Raw genomic sequence first — 19,389 nt, 5'->3', positions numbered from 1 at the left:
TTCAAGTTTTCATAACAATCGGAAATTTCTGGGCGCCGATTTATTTTTTTATTTTTTATTTAACTAGGCAAGTCAGTTAAGAACACATTCTTATTTTCAATGACGGCCTAGGAACGGTGGGTTAACTGCCTTGTTCAGGGGCAGAATGACAGATTTTCACCTTGTCCGCTCGGGGGGATCTAATCTTGCAACCTTACAGTTAACTAGTCCAACGCTCTAACCACCTGCCTCTCACTGCACTCCACGAGGAGCCTGCCTGTTACGCGAATGCAGTAGAAGCCAAGGTAAGTTGCTAGCTAGCATTAAACTTATCTTACAAAAAACAATCAATCAATCATAATCACTAGTTATAACTACACATGGTTGATGATATTACTTGTTTATCTAGCGTGTCCTGCGTTGCATATAATCGATGCAGCGCTGGGGGATGATTTAACATAAGCACATTTGCTAAAAAAGCACAATCGTTGGACGACTGTACCTAACTATAAACACCAATGCCTTTCTTGAAATCAATACACAGAAGTATATATTTTTAAACCTGCATATTTAGCTAAAAGAAATCCAGGTTAGCAGGCAATATTAACCAGGTGAAATTGTGTCATTTCTCTTGCGTTCATTGCACGCAGAGTCAGTGTATATGGAACAGTTTGGGCAGCCTGGCTCATTGCGAACTAATTTGCCGGATTTTACGTAATTATGACATAACCTTGAAGGTTGTGCAATGTAACAAGCATATTTAGACTTAGGGATGCCACCCGTTAGATAAAATACAGAACGGTTCCGTATTTCACTGAAATAATAAACGTTTTGTTTTCTAAATTATAGTTTCCGGATTTGACCATATTAATGACCAAAGGCTCGTATTTCTGTGTGTTATTATGTTATAATTAAGTCTATGATTTGATAGAGCAGTCTGACTGAGCGATGGTAGGCAGCAGCAGGCTCTTAAGCATTCATTCAAACAGCACTTTCGTGCGTTTTGCCAGCAGCTCTTCAACAAGCACAGCGCTGTTTATGACTTCAAGCCTATCAGCCTAATGGCCGGTGTACCCGATGTGAAATGCCTAGCTAGTTAGCTGGGTATGCGCTAATAGCGTTTCAAATGTCACTCGCTCTGAGACTTGGAGTAGTTATTCCCCTTGCTCTGCAAGGGCCACAGCTTTTGTGGAACGATGGGTAACGCTGCTTCGAGTGTGGCTGTTGTCGATGTGTTCCTGGTTCGAGCCCAGGTAGGGGCGAGGAGAGGGACGGAAGCTATACTGTTACACTGGCAATACTATAGTGCCTATAAGGACATCCAATAGTCAAAGGTATATGAAATACAAATGGTATAGAGAGAAATAGTCCTATAAATACCATATTAACTACAACCTAAAACCTCTTACCTTGGTATATTGAAGTCTCATGTTAAAAGGAACCACCAACTTTCATATGTTCTCATTTTCTGAGCAAGGAACTCAAACGTTAGCTTTTTTACATGGCACATATTTCACTTCTCCAATTTAAACCAAATTGAACAATTTCATTATTTATTTGAGGCTAAATTGATTTTTATTGATGTATTATATTAAGTTAAAATAAGTGTTCATTCAGTATTGTTGTAAGTGTCATTATTACAAATACAAACGAAAAAATCGTCCGATTAATCGGTATCAGCTTTTTTAGTCCTCCAAATATCGGTATCGGTGTTGAAAAATCATAATCGGTCGACCTCTACTGCATACTATCCACACTAACCTCACATACCCTCATAATCGCTAAATGACATAGCATACTATCCACAGTAACCTCACATACCCTCATAACCTCTAAATGACATAGCATACTATCCACACTAACCTCACATACCCTCATAATCTCTAAATGACATAGCATACTATCTACACGAACCTCACATACCCTCATAACCTCTAAATGACATAGCATACTATCCACACTAACCTCACATACCCTCATAACCTCTAAATGACATAGTATACTATCTACACTAACCTCACATACCCTCATAACCTCTAAATGACATAGTATACTATCTACACGAACCTCACATACCCTCATATCTCTAAATGACATAGTATACTATCTACACGAACCTCACATACCCTCATAATCTCTAAATGACATAGCATACTATCTACACGAACCTCACATACCCTCATAACCTCTAAATGACATAGCATACTATCCACACTAACCTCACATACCCTCATAACCTCTAAATGACATAGCATACTATCCACACTAACCTCACATACCCTCATAACCTCTAAATGACATAGCATACTATCCACACTAACCTCACATACCCTCATAACCTCTAAATGACATAGCATACTATCTACACAAACCTCACATACCCTCATAACCTCTAAATGACATAGCATAATATCCACACGAACCTCACATACCCTTATAACCTCTAAATGACATAGCATACTATCTACACGAACCTCACATACCCCAATAACCTCTAAATGACATAGCATACTATCCACACTAACCTCACATAACCTCATAACCTCTAAATGACATAGCATACTATCCACACTAACCTCACATACCCTCATAACCTCTAAATGACATAGCATACTATCCACACTAACCTCACATACCCTCATAACCTCTAAATGACATAGCATACTATCCACACTAACCTCACATACCCTCATAACCTCTAAATGACATAACATAATATCCACACTAACCTCACATACCCTCATAACCTCTAAATGACATAGCATACTATCCACACTAACCTCACATACCCTCATAACCTCTAAATGACATAGTATACTATCCACACTAACCTCACATACCCTCATAACCTCTAAATGACATAGTATACTATCCACACTAACCTCACATACCCTCATAACCTCTAAATGACATAGTATACTATCCACACTAACCTCACATACCCTCATAACCTCTAAATGACATAGCATACTATCTACACGAACCTCACATACCCTCATAACCTCTAAATGACATAGTATACTATCCACACGAACCTCTCATACCCTCATAACCTCTAAATGACATAGCATACTATCCACACTAACCTCACATACCCTCATAGCCTCTAAATGACATAGCATACTATCCACACGAACCTCTCATACCCTCATAACCTCTAAATGACATAGCATACTATCCACACTAACCTCACATACCCTCATAACCTCTAAATGACATAGCATACTATCCACACTAACCTCACATACCCTCATAACCTCTAAATGACATAGTATACTATCCACACTAACCTCACATACCCTCATAGCCTCTAAATGACATAGCATACTATCCACACGAACCTCTCATACCCTCATAACCTCTAAATGACATAGCATACTATCCACACTAACCTCACATACCCTCATAACCTCTAAATGACATAGCATACTATCCACACTAACCTCACATACCCTCATAACCTCTAAATGACATAGTATACTATCCACACTAACCTCACATACCCTCATAACCTCTAAATGACATAGCATACTATCTACACGAACCTCACATACCCTCATAACCTCTAAATGACATAGTATACTATCCACACTAACCTCACATACCCTCATAACCTCTAAATGACATAGCATACTATCCACACGAACCTCACATACCCTCATAACCTCTAAATGACATAGCATACTATCCACACGAACCTCACATACCCTCATAACCTCTAAATGACATAGCATACTATCCACACGAACCTCACATACCCTCATAACCTCTAAATGACATAGTATACTATCCACACTAACCTCACATACCCTCATAACCTCTAAATGACATAGCATACTATCTACACGAACCTCACATACCCTCATAACCTCTAAATGACATAGCATACTATCCACACTAACCTCACATACCCTCATAACCTCTAAATGACATAGCATACTATCCACACTAACCTCACATACCCTCATAACCTCTAAATGACATAGTATACTATCTACACAAACTTTATTTACCCTCCAAACAGGACTCTACATGAACTATTTCCATTGGTTGCAATAGTGCACCTCAATTCAAAAACTAAGGAGCACCAGACAAAATTTAGGAGAACCAGCATTTTTATATATTTATTTTTCTGCAAATGACTGTTCAATCATTCTTAATTTTCATCAGTTGTTACGTTGATTATGTAGAACGCATCACTAGCGAGTGGGCAGGACATTAGAATATAAACAACTTAATCAGTGTTCAAAGTGCAACTGCAAACATATTTACATACACTACAGTTCAAAAGTTTGGGGTCACTTAGAAATGTCATTGTATTTGAAAGAAAACATTTTGTTCATTCAAATAACATCAAATTGATCAGAAATACAGTGTAAACATTGTTAATGTTGTAAATGACTATTTAGCTGGAAATGGCTGATTTTAATGGAATATCTGCATAGGCATACATAGGCCCATTATCAGCAACCATCACTCCTGTGTTCCAATGGCACGTTGTGTTAGCTAATCCAAGTTTATAATTTTAAAAGGCTAATTGATCATTATAAAAACCCTTTTGCAATTATTTTAGCCCAGCTGAAAACTGTTGTCCTGATTAAAGAAGCAATAAAACCGGCCTCCTTTAGACGAGTTGAGTATCTGGAGCATCAGCATTTGTAGGTTCGATTACAGGCTCAAAATGGCCAGAACTTTCTTCTGAAACTCGTCAGTCTACACTTGTTCTGAGAAATGAAGGTTATTCCATGCCAGAAATTGCCAAGAAACTGAAGATCTCGTACAACGCTGTGTACTACTCCCTTCACAGAACAGAGCAAACTGGCTCTAACCAGAATAGAAAGAGGAGTGGGAGGCCCTGGTGCATAACTGAGCAAAAGGACAAGTGCATTAGAGTGTCTAGTTTGAGAAACAGATGCCTGAAGTCCTCACCTGGCAGCTTCATTAAATAGTGCCGCAAAACACCAGTCTCAACGTCAACAGTGAAGAGGCGACTCCGGGATGCTGTCCTTCTAGGCTTTGGTACTCTTCCAGAGCTCAGGACAACAGTCCATTAGGGACAGACACTTTTGTGCACAGTCCATGACCGAGAGTATTGAGTATTGTATGCCTTCCCTCTGTTGTCCTGCATACTACTGATGATGGCACTGGTGAGATCAGAAGAGCTGTCAATCATTATGATAGCTCCCAATCCCCCGGGGGCTCTATGGTGGCAGGGATGATCCAGATGTAGATTTTAGCCAGGTTCCACACTGCCGGGATGTACTGTCTCAGGGGTGAAGAACAATAGGATTGTGGCCTGTACTGGGCCGGCCATTGATGGCTTGGTTATTGTTTATTTATTTTATTTAACCTTTATTTACCGAGGCAAGTCAATTAAGAACAAATTCTTATTTAAAATGATGGCCTACCCCGGTGACGCTGGGCCAATTGTGCGCCGCCCTATGGGACTCCCAATCACGGCCGGTTGTGATACAGCATGGAATTGAACCAGGGTTTGTAGTGACACCTCTAGCACTGAGATGCAGTGCCCTAGACCACTGCACCACTCAGGAGCCCCTAAGAACGAAAGGGACAGGCTAGCGCACTGTGGGCTATCTGCCACTGTGATTAGCATGATACAGGGCTGCGGGCTGGTTCCACATCCAGAACTTATGCCAGCAAATGGAAAATGTTTATGCAATGGTGCGTGGAAGAGAATGTTGACCCAGCATGCTGCCAGGTGGAAACGAATCTCAAACAGGAACTCGTTCTCACTATCAAGGTGTATGCCTCAGCTTGTCATGAGGGTTTTGATCGAGTGTCTTTGTTCAGCCATCCTCCCCTCAAACGTTTCCTTTTGGGAACACTGCGACTGAGACCAGCAACCCAAACTATAGCTCCACCGTGAGATTTGACATTGGTGCTCGATGTGCTCTGTGAGCTGCCATTCAAGCACTTGGATCAGATTCCTCTTAAAATGTTGTCTATTAAAATTGTATTGTTACTTGTAAGCAGGTCAGTGATTTGGGGCTCTGTCAACGCGACCCAACTGTCTCACCATCAATGGCGACTTGAGCTCGTTCTAATCCGTCTTTTTTGCCTAAGATTGTCAAGTGCTCCTACAGATCAGACTCTCTTTTCCTCACAGGGAACAGAGAGAGGAACGGCTGTATTGCCTGTGCCCAGTGGGCCCAATTTTAAATCTAGCTAAGGATTATTTTGCTTCATTGAACAGTATTTGAGTGTTTGACTTGAATTTTGATTATGGGCACAACAGCTAGCATCAATTTGTCCTACATTCATGTTAACTTGCTAACATTAGCTGAGCCAGTCACTGAAATCATCTTTGGCTGAAGGTGCGTGCATAAAACATTTTCTCAGGCGATGCTGTCTTGGTAAACCAATGGGTTGCCCCCCTATGAGGCTCCGCTCTACTCATATAACTGGAGTTAACCTCCCATTAACCTTCGTTATGATTTGTAATCAATGTATCATCCTGTCTTGTTTGAGCAGTGAAGAGAAGAGTGTTGCGACTAAATATTGTTACGCCTTTACTTTTTTATTGGATAATTACTTTGCCTCATGGTGCTCCTAAAATAAAAGTATTGGTTGCACACCAAAATGTTTAGCCGCATGGTCACACTTTAGAGCCCTCCAACTGAGACAAAACACTGTCATAACCTCACTACACACTAGCCGGTATGATGGCGCCGATGGAGATGATAGCATCGCGACTAGCTCTTAGGAAACTTTGCAGTATTTTGTTTTTTTTCTGTACTATTTTTTTCCATTTTTAGCTCAGGAAATGTTTTGAGTCATTACATATAGCCGGGAAGAACTATTGGATATTAGAGCGGAGGTAACTCACCAGAACTACCAGCATTATGACCAGGAATACGACTTGCCTGGAGCAGATCCTTTGTTCACTCTCCCCAGTGGAGGAAAGGCACTCGAGGCGGCCTGCTGGTTCGACTTAGGAGGCGCGCACACCACCCACCGCTTCCGAGTATATTACTCGCTAATTTTCAGTCTTTGGATAACAAAGTTGATGAGCTTAGAGCAAGGATTTCTTTCCAGGAAGACATCATGGCCTAACATACTTTGTTTCACAGAAACATGGGCAATAAAGCCAGCAGGATTGTCAGTACATCGTGCAGACAGGAATAAAAATCTCTCCGGGAAGCAGAAGGGTGGAGGGGTGTGTTTCATGAATAACGACTCATGGTGTAATTCTAGGAACATACAGGAGCTCAAGTCCCCCACCCTCCTTTCGGCAAATCTGACCACGACTCCATCTTGTTCCTCCCTTCCTATTGGCAGAAACTTAAACAGGAGGTACTTGTGCTAAGAACTATTCAACGCTGGTCTGACCAATCAGAATCCACGCTTCAGGATTGTTTTGATCACATGGACTGGGATATGTTCCGGGTAGCTTGCGAAAAATAATCTGCATACACAGATATGGTGACTGAGTTTATAAGGAAGTGTATAGGAGAAGTCAAAGGTAACTGAACTTAATGACTATTGCCCCGTAGCACTCACCTCTGTCATCATGAAGTGCTTTGAGAGACTAGTCAAGGATCATATCATCTCTACGTTACCTGCCACCCTAGACTCACTTCAATTTGCTTACCGCCTCAATAGATCCACAGACAATGGCCATCACTCTGCACACTGGCCTATCCCATCTGGACAAGAGGAATACCTATGTAAGAATGCTGTTTATTGAATATAGCTCAGCATTCAACACCATTGTACCCTCCAAGCTCATCATTAAGCTTGAGTCCCTGGGTCTGAACCCTGCCCTGTGCAATTGGGTCCTGGACTTCCTGACGGGCCGCCCCCAGGTGGTGAAGGTAGGAAACATCACCTCCACTCCGCTGATCCTTAACACAAGAGCCCCACAAGGGTGCGTGCTTAGCCCCCTCCTGTACGCCTCCAACTCAATCATCAAGTTTGTAGACGACACAACAGTAGTAGGCTCGATTACCAGCAATGACGTGACAGCCTACAGGGAGGAGGTGAGGGCTCTGGGAGTGCTGTGCCTGGGAAACAACCTCTCAATCAACTTCAACAAAACAAAGGAGATGATCGTGGACTTCAGGAAACAGCAGAGGGTGTACCCCCTTATCTACATCGAAGGGACCGCAGTGGAGAAGGTGGAAAGCTTCTAGTTCCTTGGCGTACACATCACTAACAAACTGATACCTACCACCCACACAGACAGTGAAGGGAAGAAGGCGCAACAGAGCATCTTCAACTTCAGGAGGCTGAAGAAACTTGGCTTGTCACCGAAAACCCTCACATACTTTTACAGATGCACAATTGAAAGCATCCTGTAGGGCTGTATCACCCCCTGGTATGGCAACTGCACTGCCCGCAACCGCAAGGCTTTCCAGAGGGTGGTGTGGTCTGCCCAAAGCATTACCGGAGGCAAACTACCCGCACTCCAGGACACCTACAGCACCCGATGTCACAGGAAGGTCAAAAAGATCATCAAGGACATCAACCACCTGTGCCGCTGCCTGTTCACTCCGCTATCATTCAGAAGGCAAGGTCAGCACAGATGCATCAAAGCGGGGACCGAGAGACTGAAAAACAACTTCTATCTCAAGGCCATCAGACAGCCATCACTAGCACATTTATTGGCTGCTGCCTATTGGCATAGACAAGAAATCACTGGCCACTTTAAGGAATGGAACACTAGTCATTTAAACAACTTCTTACGGCTGCAATCCCGTTAACGGGATTGATATCACAACAGCCAGTGAAAGTGCAGGGTGCCAAATTCAAAACAACAGAAATCTCATAATTAAAATTCCTCAAACATACATGTATCTTATACCGTTTTAAAGGTAATCTTGTTGGTAATCCCACCACAGTGTCCGATTTCAAATAGGCTTTACAGCGAAAGCACCACAAACGATTATGTTAGGTCACCACCAACTCACAGAAAAACGTAGCCATTTTTCCAGCCAAAGAGAGGAGTCACAAAAAGCACAAGAGATAAAATTAATCACTAACCTTTGATGATCTTCATCAGATGACCTTCATCAGATGACACTCATAGGACTTCATGTTACACAATACATGTATGTTTTGTTTGATAAAGTTCATATTTATATAAAAAAAATCTGCAGAGAGCCACATCATTTTACAGAAATACTCATTGTAAATGTTGATAAATACAATTGTTAGACATGGAAATATAGATATAGATATATATCTCCTTAATGTAACCACTGTGTCAGATTTCAAAAAAACTTTACGGAAAAAGCAAACCATGCAATAATCTGAGACGGCGCTCAAAAAATGAATAAAATTATCCACCATGTTGGAGTCAACAGAAATCACATTATAAATATTACCTTACCTTTGATGATCTTCATCAGAATGCACTCCCAGGAATCCTAGTTTCACAATAAATGCTTGTTTTGTTCGATAATGTCCATTATTTATGTAGCTACTTTTGTTAGCACGTTTAGTACCCAAATCCAAACGCTCGTGCAGGTCCATCCGAACGTCGGACGAAAACTTAAAAAGGTTATATTACAGGTCGAAGAAACTTGTCAAACTAAGCATAGAATCAATCTTTAGAATGTTGTTATCATAAATCGTCAATAAAGTTCCAACCGGAAAATTCTTATGTCTGTAGAGAAGCCATGGAACGCAGGTCGCTATCATGTGAAATGCACGTGACCAGGACCTGGCTCTCTGCCAGACCACTGACTCGAAGAGCTCCCATCCGGCTCCACAACACAGTAGAAGCCTCATTCAAGTTTCTAAAGACGGTTGACATCTAGTGGAAGCCCTAGGAAGTACAACTTTATCTATATCCCACTGTCTATTCAATAGGGGCTGGGTTGATGTTACTGTAATTTAATTATGCCAATGTGCTTTCATTAATTGAAAACCCTTAATCTATTTTATGAGAATTTGTAAGATTCTTGTTTGCATAAAATAGACGCAGACCAGTCTTTCAATAATAGGTAACAGAATTTATTCTCGGAGCGCGCTGCTACTTAACTACGAGCAACAGTTTATATACAGATCATGATGTCATTTCATTGTTTTTACAGAATCCCCTCCTCTCGACCGGGACAAAGTGAGGTGAAAAGTTCATTCTAACTTACTAACACACTCCCAGGTAACTTTTGACCCCTCAACATTATCGATCACCACTGAGCTGACAGTTCTAATTAACAGAAAACCTAGGAATGCACTCACTGTCTTATCTAAAAACCCCAGAGCTAAGTTTCTGTAGGTTCAACGCTAGGTTAATGACCTTATGTGTTTACACAGTCCCCAACCCATTAGTTTCTTCCTATTTGGAATGGTGTTCATTAACTTTAATTACTCCTTGTCCGTGTCACACAATCCCTTCTTATGAACTCATATTGTTAATCAGATACAATAACAGAGTATAAGTTTTACTTAGTTACAGTTCCATTTAAAATGATTTGTTCAGTCATTTAATCATAATTTTACCAACAGTTGAAAATCGACCAACCTCAGATTTCCCACTTCCTGTTTGGATTTCTTCTCAGGTTTTTGCCTGCTATATGAGTTCTGTTATACTCACAGACATCATTCAAACAATTTTAGAAAGTTCAGAGTGTTTTCTATCCAATACTAATAATACTATGCATATATTAGCAACTGGGACCGAGGAGCAGGCTATTTACTCTGGGCACCTTTCATCCAAGCTACCCAATACTGCCCCTGCAGCCATAAGAAGTTGTTAAATAATGTTTACATATCTTGCATTACTCATCTCATATGTATTTACTGTATTCAATACTATTCTACGATATCATAGCCACTTAATAATGTTTACATATCTAGAATGACTCATCTCATATGTATATATTGTTTTCTATACTATTCTACTGTATCTTATTCCTTCCGCTCTGACATTGCTTGTCCATATATGTATATAGTCTTAATTCATTCCCACTTACATTTGTGTGTATTGGGTATATGTTGTGTAATTTATTAGATATTACTTGTTAGATATTACTGCACTGTCAGAGCTAGAAACACAAGCATTTCACTACACCCGCAATAACATCTGCTAATCACGTGTATGTGACCAATAAAATTGGATTTGATACTGCTTACCACCTACAGTAAGACTGCTCTCTATCCATCTTTCCCACAAGGACGACATTCAAATCACACTGCTTTGAGCTTGTGCTGTCTCAGATGTAGTCTATTTTGTTTATAACTGTATATTTTAAATGGTAAGTAATGCCTTTAATTCTTACATATTCTTCGTAAAAATTTTAAAAAGTACAAAAAAGTTTGTAATACTGTAAACATAGCTTTCACTGACTGTAAAAGGATCCAAAGAAGAAGAAAAAAATGTATAGCAAGAGAAAAAGACAAGAAGCGTCAGGAAAATGTAAATGTTTTACTCTACTCAAGTAGACCATAATGGACACTGACAAGTATCAGGGTTTGTAATTGTTCTTTTAAAGAAATTAGAAATGTTCTCTGTTTTCTGTTGTATGTATTGGGTATATGTTGTGTAATTTATTAGATATTACTTGTTAGATATTACATTTTGACCCTCCACACTGAGCCAGGGAATTGTGCGCATATGAAGAAATGTAAATGAGACTTGTGTGAAGAGCCAAGAAGTCTTATTTTCCAGTCAACATCCCCACCATTAAAATTATGGTGTGAACGTTCCTTGTTTGTTCATCTACTATGTCTAGTTTTCAAAGATCAAATAGTGTATAGAAGCATTTATGTTTTTCTCTCTGACAACAATTGGTTCTTTGAGCTTTTCAGACTTCCTTCTTTACTGCATCATCTTACAGGAAGTCAGATATTGCAGTTGAATAGAGTGTCTATCATGTCAGAGTAGTTCAAATGATAGACATCCAGTGTTGAGAACGTGATTTAAATGAAGGCGTTGTCCCTGAGTTCTGTATCTGGGACTAATTTCCACACAAATATGTATCAAATGTTTTAAAGAAATGTACTACAATCAGTTCCACTGTTCCAGCCATTAAATTAGCTAACCAATCCGTGTGGATAGAGCAGTTTGCTATGGAGCAGGTAAGCGATTGAATCTATTGTAATGAAACGGGCAGGGAGCAGGCCTTGAACCCTCGACCTTCTAACCCGGAGTCCAGCGCGCAATCGTTTGTGCCCCAAAAGCATGCTCGAGCGGCAGAGTTGATATCCGCGCTTTTACACCCAGGGTCGTTACAGGAACGTCGTTAAGAGCAAATTGTATTTTGCGGTAACCGCATGGTTTAATCACAATGAAAGACAAACGCACACTGTGCTGCCAGTCATCTTGCATTATCTGAATTGGGCCCACAGAATTGTACCTACGGAGGAGCGGCTTCTAACTTGGAAAGTCTCTGAACTTCCGAGTTGTATAGTATTCTTTAACTCGCTTTGAAAAGGTTTATCCATTCTTCTGTAATTAAACATCTCTCCCTAATTTCTGAATTACGCTTTTAACGTCCTCAGGAGGCTATGGTTCAGAGGGGAGGGGCAGGTAGCCTACTCACAAGCACACGCACTGGTAAAGATTTCCAGCTGGCAGGCAGACGCTTGAATCCGTTTCTGAGTGACAGAGTGAGGGCTTTGCATATGTGCTTTGTTACGATTCTTGTGGGAGTGAAAAAGAATGCCCAGAAGGTAAAATAACTTTATTAATCGGTTCTCGTGCTTTTAAAATAACAGTTCTGTTCCGGAACAATATAGATCACTTTCGTTTCCAGTTCGGATTTTATTCCTCTAATAATTTAGTTATTTTCCGGTTTTTGCTTCTGTTCCCATAACCGGTTTCAACCATTGACTACTATGGATTATCTTTGCTTTTTTGGTATTATGGCCTGGAAGTGTATAATTGACCGTTTTTAAAAATTTGCTTGATGGTTGCCCTGCCCTCTGACTTTTGTGATATGTGTCATCTGTTTACAATGTCGACTAAAAACCTTGAACCAACATTTACTCACTTTGTTGTTTGCCCCACAGAGTGACACTATCTTCATTTTACACACAGCAGACAGGCTATGCCAATGTCCAATCTTATCACATTGAAATGAAAGTCAAAGTGTTTCGAATTACAGTTCATCCCCTGTTTATATTTTCTGTCAGAATTTTTGCTAATTTCTTTTTCATCTCTTCAGTATTTTAACTTGTCATCGTTCACAACCACGTTTAACATTGAGATGTACACAATAACATCTGAATCCCAAAACTTCCAAATCAGCTTATAGGCAGGAAATGGATACACAATAAAACTCATGAGGGAATCATTTCTAAATCCTCCCAAATCCTTTTTCTTCATAAGCACCTGGTAACATGCTTAAAATATCAGGCATTACCCAGCTTACTCTATTCAATATCAAGTCTCAGGCATCCTGCAGAAAAAACTCCTCGTATTTCAGCATTTGCTTTTTAATTTCCTCTGTGCTGCTATCAGACATAGACTGGAGTCTTTTTTTCTCTTTTAACATGCTATGGCGATGGATGATAAAAGTGCTGTGTTATTCAGTGTGCCCTGATGGTGCTTTTACAATGTCCTTTCATCCAGGGGTCAGCTCCTTGGTTTTATCTTACATCTGACTGTCATTCACACTGCGCTGCGATACGCCAGACGCATGAAGCCCCTTTGGAAATATCAGACGTGCATAAACAGCTATTCCTGCTCCTCACTGCTCCTCCAGTCTCCACCTGAGTGGGCGATGATGATGTAGCCATGCTCAGTTCTTCACAGCCGCCTGTCTTATAAAAGGTTGGACAGCCTTCTGCAGTGCTCTGCTGTGTGAAGGTCACTTAGGTAGAGGAGAGGAGGTAGAGGAGAGGAGAGTGGATGGCTGAGTCTGTGGCTGTGCTCGGGATTCTTATGTGCTCTAGCTAGCTAGTAGTCTATGGTAGAACTTCAGTTTACAGTACTATATATCTATGCATATAGTAGACTCACTTACGGTGCCTACAGCCAGCATTCTATCCTGTTTAAAGTATTCATGAACACACATAACATGTTTTCTCCGTTTGACATGAATCAAAATGTCACATTCACATGGAAAGTAATATGCTGAAGTTGTGATGGCTGACTGTTAGTGGAGGTGCTGTGAGGTGTTTTAGTCTACAGGTGTCTTTAGACTGGGCTGTCAAAGTGAGACAGGGTGTTTTCTTCCCCTGCTTTGTGGTGCACTGCACAGACCTCATTTACATTAGCATAATATACACGGATTGGTTCAGCATCAGTAATAATATTCATCATTTTATTGAATCAGTGATTTTATCCCCAGCTCTAAGAGGAAAGCCAAGCCGACTAGCATGTTGCCTCTGCCCATTTAGCCAAGTCGACAAGCATGTTGCCTCTGCCCATTTAACCAAGCCGACTAGCATGCTGGCTCTGCCCATTTAGCTAGCAGCATGTTGCCTAGCTCATGTTCCCTCTGCCCATTTAGCCAAGCCAACTAGCATGTTGGCTCTGCCCATTTAGCCAAGCCGACTAGCATGTTGGCTCTGCCCATTTAGCCTAGCCGACTAGCATGTTGCCTCTGCCCATTTAACCAAGCCGACTAGCATGCTGCCTCTGCCCATTTAGCCTAGCCGACTAGCATGTTCCCTCTGCCCATTTAGCCTAGCCGACTAGCATGTTCCCTCTGCCCATTTAGCCAAGCCGACTAGCATGTTGGCTCTGCCCATTTAGCCAAGCCGACTAGCATGTTGCCTCTGCCCATTTAGCCAAGCCGAGTTGCATGCTGGATCTGCCCATTTAGCCAAGCTGACTAGCATGTTCCCTCTGCCCATTTAGCCAAGTCGACTAGCATGTTGCCTCTGCCCATTTAGCCAAGGCGACTAGCATGCTGGCTCTCGTACTGGGATGAAGGAGAAGAAAAAAAGCTTTTCCCAACCGCACCATTTTCTGTCTATTACTTACAGCCTACCACATAATGAGCTACTGCCACCACACATTTCCACCATCGCTGAAATTAATACACGTTTTCCTACCAGATAATGGGACTATGCAAATGTCTGATTGATTTTGTCCATGATGCTTTCTTTCATTACCCTATTCTAGGGTTGTATATTGCTATGAATAAATAATCCAGTGGTAGCACATCATTATTCATTGTGGTTATTAAATAACATTCATATTTCGATAAGGCTGGAAAGGGGTGCTACTCTTGTCTCGCAGCATAACCCCCATTTCACACCCGCATTTCTACCTCGTATATATTTATAGCTTTTGACCTTGAGTTGGCATAATAGACGATGCATTGATCTCCTGAAAAGGAAACATGTCCTGGTTATCACTGTGTCACTGGCCAGGCCCCATTTAGACTGTTTAAATTAGGTTTGTTCATCAGCCCTAGAGGACTGTGAGATCCATTTTGACCTATAAGTTGGAGGGACAATATCATTGACATGATGTACTTCACAATTTGAATTTTAAATCATATTAATTCAGTCATTACACAATGTGTCAGCGGAGAGTTGAAATGAAATGGGAGTTGAAATGAAATCCTATTCAATTAAAATGTCCCTCCAAAGCTTCTTGGCACAATGCATGTAGTATTTCTGCTAACCTCTGTCACTCCCATCAAAAAAATCCAGACTAGAATTACTAGTTGGCTGTCTTTGAAGCTATAAGCTATTTTTTTCATTTGGCATGCCTACTGTACCATTTAGCTGACCCATGAAATGTGATATTGACAGGGCTGGCCTTTTGGGAGTTTTTTTTATCATGGGCTCAGAGACTATTGTGGTTGTTTTTATGATGTAATGATACCATTCAAGTGGACAGAAATCATTCACATGAAATGTTCATGCCCTCCACTGGTTGTTTAAGAAAAAGTAATTAACAGAACCAGCAGAATATGACCTCAATAAGTTTTGTTTTTAAATTGGCTATGACACAATGTGATATACTGTGCCAAAAAGTGATTTTCAAAGAGCTTTCTATTTTGACTTTACAGTAACTGTGAAATTATTTGATGAAGTTCACTGTTCTCTGCAAACCACAATACCACCTTTCACCATTCTACAGTATGTGACTGATCCCCTCTCTCTCCACTCCAGGTTTCTCTATCCTCCAGGCCATCATGGAGTCAGCGGTGGCCAATAACTGGCAGGTTACAGCCCGGTCGGTGGGCAGCATAGTGGACCCTACAGAGTACAAACGCATCATAGAGGAGATGGACCGTAGGCAGGAGAAACGCTTCCTCATCGACTGTGAAGTGGGAAGAATCAATGCCATCCTGGACCAGGTACAGTACAGTGGGGTTTAACACTAATACACTGCTGCAGTAGCTGAGGGGGTTCGTTGAACTCCACTTGGATGATGAGTTACCTTACCTGAAACCTGAAGACTGATGTAAGAGCTAATTACATTGCAACCCGAGTTTGGTTGTATTGGATGCTTGTGGATCAACTGAATGAATACCCAACCAAGGTTTGCTATCATATTTATACTCTTATACCTATGGGAAGAATTATCACACACACACACATTTTATGAGCTATGGATCTTAGGTGGCAACATCACTTATTTAGTTATGTGTGTGCATGAATTTAATCTTGATAATCTTGATTCTACAAAAGATTATTAAAAGTTTGGTTGTGCACTTCTTGTTTGTTTTCAAATACAAAGAGGACTTTATTCAAGAGAGTCTGATTCACCCACGTAGCTCTCTGGCTGTGTTCCATCCTTTCAAAGAAACCTTTTAGTAGCCTCAATCTGCCATTCAGTCTGCCTCCATTCCTTCAATACCTCTGAAAGTCCCATTTCCATTTGTAGGGACCTCTCCTGGCCTCTTCAGCTTTGTACTTCTTATTCCTTTTCCATTATTAGCATCTAAGACATTTACCAGGGCTTTTCCATTACCCTCAAAAACATTTAACAGGGCAGTAAGGCTAAACCCCTTACTTAGAGCCTTGTAATAACCTCACACACCACAAACAGAGGGGACATTCTCTCTTTAAAGGGGTTATTGTGCAACATAACAAAAACACAGGGAAAACTCAATTAAAGCTTGTTGGTTCTTGTTTGAGGTCGACTCTTGGGCTACATTTTCACTTAGGAATAACAGCTACTATTAACAATGGTTCCCCGTTTCCTAGGTGATCAGCCACTGAGTTGGCCATTAGTGTTGATTTGTATGTATTTGTTTATGTCTGCTGTGCACAAGCTTGGAATGGGTTCACTAATGCTATTGTCAAGAGTTTAATTTAATCCCAGTTGTTTTATTTTTTTTGCTTGTTACACTCAGGATGACATTTAATGCTGATATACAGAGTTTGATTAATTAGTGATGTAATTCCCAACTGTAACTAAATGCTTTAGGTTTTTTCATAAAGGAATGGGATTGACTGACTGGCTCCCAGGACCTTCAATCCACACAGGACTTCCGCTCTTCATAATGACATTGTTTGTTTCACCCATGCAAGGTTTCCTTCAAATTTTACACAAACATAAAAAACAAGGTTCATATGATGGTGTGTATGTGTGTGTTAAGGACTCATATTCATCATTAATCATGGCTGAACGCTGACCTTGTCCTCTGCTGAGGTGTGTGTATGTGTGTACAGGCCTCTGGCTCTCATATAACGATCCTTCATTATGATGCGCTAAAGAGTGTTACTGTGACCTTTCAGACAGATTTGTGTTCATTGCCACTTGACCTTGAAGGATGTATCTAAAAGTGACAGGATATCACTTTGTCATGCAGGTCAGGATAAATGTATACCTGTATACCTGACTAATGTGGGAGGTTTGAGTTCTGGACATGTATTAGAAGAATTCAGCTTATTCATTCTAAGCTGTCCTACAAATACCAATACGGTCATTCTGTTTAACGTCAACCAAACATAAGTGTGATATTTCTGCTTTCTGAGTCCTGACAGCCACAGTCCCAGTGTGAATGTTCAAGCCAGCGGTGGCTCTGGTGTTTGAGACCGGCAGGGCACTGAGTCTGCATCTCTCAAGGACGATTCATTATGTGGGTCGTCACATCAACACTTTGCTTTAATATCAGCAGCTCCCAGTGTAAGTAGGACACACGCCGTCCAATAACGGCATACAATCAGCCTGCTAAAAATAGCCCTCGCCTCCTAGCCTGAGGGAAGATCTCACACAAAGGCAGGCATGAGCCTCAACACAACCATAATCACTCAACGATGCACTGGGCTGGATGGGATAAGGAGAAGCCAACAGAATCCAGCAGCCATTTTGTACTGTATTCCTCAAGTTGTGTGCAGTACTGAAGGCACAGTATCTGAGAGATGCACAGAGAGGAGGGCTCCCTATCTCTCAATATGAACCCAATGCCTTGTAATTCAAAAAGCATGCCTAGCACAGTGGCTCCTCCTATTCAATCATATAGTCGTTACTCATTATAGTTTCTCTCAGTGTGGTAGTTTGGTGCTAGACAGACCAGAGGGTGTGCTGGGCTGAGGTTCTGTATGTGTTGATTTGTGGGGTCTGGGAGCTTGCCCTGCCCTGCAGGCTCTCTCACCATATTCAAGGTATCAACCTGCTCATCCTCTCACTAAAGAATAGGCCCAGGCATGAATGGATGGGTCTTGGGAGAGACCTCACTCCCACAAGCTGCTCATAAATTATAAAGCGACACATGTGTAATCCTGGCCACAGGACCAGTTTACCACAGGAGAAAAAAAGAGATAGAGGGAGAGTGGGTAGACTAGAGACTAAAGTGGATGGAGAGAGAGAGAGAGAGAGAGAATAAAATGCGGGTGGGAATGGAGCAATGCATGCAGCCTCCCTCTGCTGTGCTGAGTTCTGCTGGGTGATGGAGTAGGAGAAATGGTATAATGCCCACTGGTGGACTAGAATCCCACACCCACAGAGGAGAGGAGGAGAAGAGGGAGAGGATGGAAGATGAGCTGGATTCTGCTGGTGGGGGAAATGGGAGCTTGTAGATGGAACCTGGCCGTGTGTGAATTACCGTATTGCTAAATGGTTTGTTTTACTTAGATATCAGTGTCAGCGGTATGACGTGATACACTGTCTTTGTAGTGGTACTGAAGTTGTAGTATTATTAATACACATTTCTATGACCCTTTCCTGCTGAATTGTTTTACCCGTTAATTAAGCAAAGAAAGAGGTTTAAGTCGAAGGGGAAAGGGGAGGATTTGAATCCTAGAAATGCCAGTTCCCATTCTGAAGGAGTTGGATGACAAATGACTCTAATACAGCTACAACAAAGAAAGGGCTCCATCAGTGGGAATGCCTTTAAGGTAGCCAAATCCTTTGGAAGACACCGGGGTATAGATGAAGCCCTGCACAGAGCCGCGGCTCCAGTCTGCTTAATTAGAACAGATTCCCCTAGGAATACTTAGGCTAATGGTCCAGCAGCAGCACAACCCAGTACAGAACAGCACAATCAGGAGGAGAGAAGAGATAACTTACACGATGGCCAGGAAAGACAG

The 19,389-nt window shown here is 41.3% G+C and overlaps 1 protein-coding gene across 1 annotated transcript in view; it reads left to right on the top strand.

Annotated features, from left to right (window-relative positions):
• The window catches only part of LOC135549376 (glutamate receptor 3), a 107,845-nt gene that overhangs the window by 48,280 nt on the left and 40,176 nt on the right, over positions 1–19,389 (top strand). Inside the window, exon 4 of the mRNA XM_064979363.1 lies at positions 16,021–16,208. Coding sequence (XP_064835435.1) covers positions 16,021–16,208 — 188 coding nt within the window. The remainder of the gene's footprint in view (positions 1–16,020; positions 16,209–19,389) is intronic.

Source organism: Oncorhynchus masou, chromosome 12 (genome assembly GCF_036934945.1).
Source record: "Oncorhynchus masou masou isolate Uvic2021 chromosome 12, UVic_Omas_1.1, whole genome shotgun sequence".
In the NCBI taxonomy this organism is placed as follows: domain Eukaryota; kingdom Metazoa; phylum Chordata; class Actinopteri; order Salmoniformes; family Salmonidae; genus Oncorhynchus; species Oncorhynchus masou.
The sequence above is the reverse complement of the archived record's forward strand: the minus strand, read 5'-3'. Positions and strand labels throughout refer to the sequence as shown.